General features: G+C 41.7%; 1 protein-coding gene across 1 annotated transcript; it reads right to left on the minus strand.

Annotated features, from left to right (window-relative positions):
• Positions 1-233: 233 nt before the first annotated feature.
• LOC117542163 (structural maintenance of chromosomes protein 6-like) lies at positions 234-2,221 on the minus strand. The gene is made up of 3 exons (XM_034209635.1): positions 1,826-2,221; positions 1,525-1,622; positions 234-424 (listed from the first exon to the last, which is right to left on the minus strand). The coding sequence occupies exons 1-3, from the start codon at positions 1,937-1,939 to the stop codon at positions 328-330; spliced, it is 309 nt and encodes a 102-aa protein (XP_034065526.1). The 5' UTR covers positions 1,940-2,221; the 3' UTR covers positions 234-327.
• Positions 2,222-4,102: the final 1,881 nt, after the last annotated feature.

Here is a 4,102-nt window from a genome sequence, read left to right on the forward strand (position 1 = left end):
CTTTTATCCAGAGAATGGGCTGAAGAGGACAGCAGGATTATGTGTGTACTGTGAGATGAACTTGAATTATGACTTCCAGTTAGCGAGACAAGTACAGAAATTGTCCTGACATATGCATAAAAAACACCAACACTGTATTTTTCCCAACTCGTTTGTTTTAATTTACATAAAACAACATCATTAACTTAGAAATGTGCCAGTTATAACAACAAATATTTTGGCAAGGTAAACAAAATTCCCATCCTTCCCCCTCTATATAACAGAACTTAACATTATATACCCGGTTCAGTGTAACAAAACATTTAATATAGCTTAGTATTAGAACTACTACTCGTTGTCGCCGTCTTGACTACTTTGTTCCTTTATGCCACGATCTGGGTCTTTGAGACGGAGGATGCGGATATTTTTGCTCTGTGGAAGAGAGCTGAAACAAAAAAAACAAACATGACAATGTGACTTGGAGACAAAGTGTCTGGTGCTCTTTCCCAGAGAAACTAGGCAGCATATTGAAATCACATGACCTTTACTCCTGAACAGATTTACTTAATCAAAGCTCATTTATTAAGAATATATAAACAGTAACCAAGTCAATAAATCATATTTGAGTGGTCCTACTGCTTTGATATACAAATATATAAACTAGGGCTGTCAAGTTAACGCGTTAATAACGCAAACAAAAATTAACGCCACTAATTATTTTAACGCGATTAACGCATGTGCATTTTTTGTCCTCGGCCACCCCGTAGTTTCAGAGCGCATCGAGTTTAAAATACCATCTACAAGCTGATGCTGACAGCCCCGCTCCTGCCGCCCGCTTGCTGCAGACCACACTTCCACGCTCCCTGACTGGCCATCGGGAGGACCGGGAGAGACCTTACGCGTATTGTTGTTGTTAGCATCTGGTGCTAGCTAGCTGCGCTAACGGATATAAGGAGCTGTTTCAATGAAAACAGAGGAGTGACATTTCGCCGACAACTGCGCCGAGCACTTGACTTTATGCAGGTAACCAGACAGTGGGACATTGTACGAAAAATCAACACACTCAGCTCGGATAGTGCGCGCAACATGATTGCAGCGTCCAGGCAGCTCCCGTTCGAGCATATGCCTTGAGTTGCAAATAGCTCCAACGATCCATCACGCGCACACACACACACACACACACACACACACACACACACACACACACACACACACACACACACACACACACACACACACACAGTATTATTGTATGAGAGAGGTTCCAGGTTGAATTGAGGCGAATATTTGTAATGTTCAGAGGTTGTTGTTTAATATTCATGAGAATTGTTGTCATTGTTCAAATGATAATAAACATTTGTATAAAGCATATTTGTCCACTCATATGTTGATAAGAGTATTACAAATATTCCTCTAAGGTACATTTAGAACAGATAAAAAATGTGCGATTAATTTGCGATTAACTATGGACAATCATGCAATTAATCGCGATTCAATATTTTAATCGACTGACAGCCCTAATATAAACATGTAATCAGTGAATACCTTATGCTCTGTGGTGTGAGGAAGATGAACTGTCTGTAGCGCTGACCGGAAGCCACCTTTAGCATCATGTCCATTGAGATCCTCCTGTTCACCATGTCCTAAAGAAAACCAAGACTCATGTTATCTTTTGATAAATAAGGCTATAGAGACCATTTCATGTAATGCCAAGACCTTGCATAGGAACTTTCTCCAAACTCCTTCCTAAAATAGTAATTCCATGCTATTTTTAAGATGCCATTTAGGCACGGTGCAACCTTATCTAGACAAACTTGCAATATCAACAAAATAGGTTTTGTATTACCATGAAAACATCAAACTCGTCAAGACAGCGGAAAGGCGCCTCTGTGATGACCCAAAGGGAGACCACAAAGCACACGGTGGAGAAGGAGCGCTCGCCTCCGGACAGAGAGCGCATGTCACTCAACTCCACACTGCTTCCCTGGCCTGGCTGCACCTACAGAGGGAAGAAGCCAAACAAAAACATTTGATCTAAGCCAAACTTTTTTCACCGAGGGCCACATACAGAAAGATATTCGAAGGGCTGGGCCACTCACTAGAGGTGAGGTTTATTGCCTCATAAGTGAAGTTATAAGTTAGCTAAATCAATCAAATGTAAGTCAATTGTGCTTGGTACAGCAGCCTACATCACAACTCTCCAGAGGGTTTCATTTATTATTACATTATTACATTGCATTTAGCTGACGCTTTTATCCAAAGCGACTTACAATAAGTGCGTTCGACCAACAAGATACAAACTTGAAGAAACAGAATCATATAAGTACATCAGGTTTCATAGAGCTAAAACATTTCAAGTGCTACTCAACTGGCTTTGGATAAGCCAGTCCTATTAGTATATAAGTGCTTTGTTAGCAATTATTTGTTAGTAATTATATCGCTCGAAGTGGAGTCGAAAGAGATGAGTTTTCAGTCTCCCCCGGAAGATGTGTAAGCTATCTGCTGTCCTGATTTCAATGGGGAGCTCATTCCACCATTTTGGAGCCAGGATAGCAAACCCAGGTGCTGATGGGAACTTGGGTCCCCCTCACAGTGAGGGTGCAGCGAGCTGTTTGGCTGATGCAGAGCGGAGTGCACGTGCTGGGGTGTATGGTTTAACCATGTCCTGGATGCAGGAAGGGCCAGATCCATTCGCAGCATGGTATGCAAGTACCATTGTCTTGAAATGGATTCTAGCAGTTACTGGAAGCCAGTGAAGGGAGCGGAGGAGCGGCGTGGTGTGGGAAAATTTAGGAAGGTTGAAGACCAAACGAGCCGCTGCATTCTGGATGAGCTGCAGAGGTCGGATGGCACATGCAGGTAGACCAGCCAGGAGGGAGTTGCAGTAGTCTAGGCGTGAGATGACGAGAGCCTGGACCAGAACCTGCGTCGCTTTCTGGATTTATTTTGTTAGTAGCTCATTCCTTAACCAGTTAAGCCCGAAGGTCCCCCCAGTGGACCCCTCCCACAGTTTTTTTTTTCTCACATGTCTCAGGGCTTCTTAACATTTATGAAACTATTAATGTTTCATACCCTTTTAAAGGTAAGAAACTCCGCTAACTGACAATAAGAACAATTGTTAGCTAAAAAAAACACAAGAGTAATACCAAGCCTTTGAATTAGCATTGAGCGAAAAAATGCTAACTAATGCTAACGCTTTTTTACACACAACACACGGTAGAAATGCCCTTATTACTATCTTAACTGCACAAACAAGATATACGATTTAAAGCTGAGACTCCACAGATTCCACACATGTAATGTCATCACTGTCCGACCTCGAATTCCTGGAGCTATCAGCCAGAAAAGAGAAAGTAAACAACATCCGGTTTCAAAAATATTACAATAATTACGTCTTACCTTTTTTGATTTGTGATCAAAAGTTGTGTTCAACGGAATAAAAACGCATCTCAAGGTTAATCCAATGTCTTTGTGTCACGTATAATTTTTTACTGATAATCAATCATCATATTTATGGCAATATACTCGGTATAAAGTATTGCCGTCCAGGCTTGCACTTTCAGATATGCTTCGTTTGCTTCTCTATTACATCCGCTATGGTAATGTTTACGTAGATTTGGGAACTGCCCATCGATTCTATTGGTTCTGATGGTTAAGAAAAAGGTGTAAATCACACGAATCGACCAATGGGTTTCAGAGATATGGTCCTGCGTAAAGTATAAAGAATGCCAGCCAGCTTAAGTACATTACGCAGCCGACTTCATTTATTGTTTACAACGTAACGAAGCAGGAAATGCAGCAGGACCCAGAGCGCACGGAGCACAGAGCGGACAGCAGATAACGGAATTGCAGTTTTATTGCTTATAGATTATCAGAACATTCCAAAGGGGACACAGCCCCATTGGATATTAATCTATGGATTAACTACATCATCGTTTTTATCGTTTTAATGCCATTGAAGACCAGTTTAGACCAGACAACGAGGAAGGTAAGTCATTGTTAGCCTAGCGCATTAGCGCTAGCGCCATTTGTTTTGATGTACGTTTTTGTTGATAACGTCGCGAGTTTGTATCTTTCAGTGTTGGGCTGTTCAGGTGGGCACCGTTAGATTCTGTGTCTCCTT

Source organism: Gymnodraco acuticeps, unplaced genomic scaffold (genome assembly GCF_902827175.1).
Source record: "Gymnodraco acuticeps unplaced genomic scaffold, fGymAcu1.1, whole genome shotgun sequence".
In the NCBI taxonomy this organism is placed as follows: Eukaryota; Metazoa; Chordata; class Actinopteri; order Perciformes; family Bathydraconidae; genus Gymnodraco; species Gymnodraco acuticeps.

What these genes read in the sequence shown, in the direction of transcription:
- LOC117542163 (XM_034209635.1), bottom strand. Translation starts at nt 1,939, where the DNA reads ATGCGCTCTCTGTCCGGAGGCGAGCGCTCCTTCTCCACCGTGTGCTTT. An exon ending in ACGAGTTTGATGTTTTCATG is followed by an intron (nt 1,623 to 1,825) that starts GTAATACAAAAC and finishes GGTTTTCTTTAG; the next exon opens with GACATGGTGAACAGGAGGAT. An exon ending in CTCACACCACAGAGCATAAG is followed by an intron (nt 425 to 1,524) that starts GTATTCACTGAT and finishes TTTTTGTTTCAG; the next exon opens with CTCTCTTCCACAGAGCAAAA.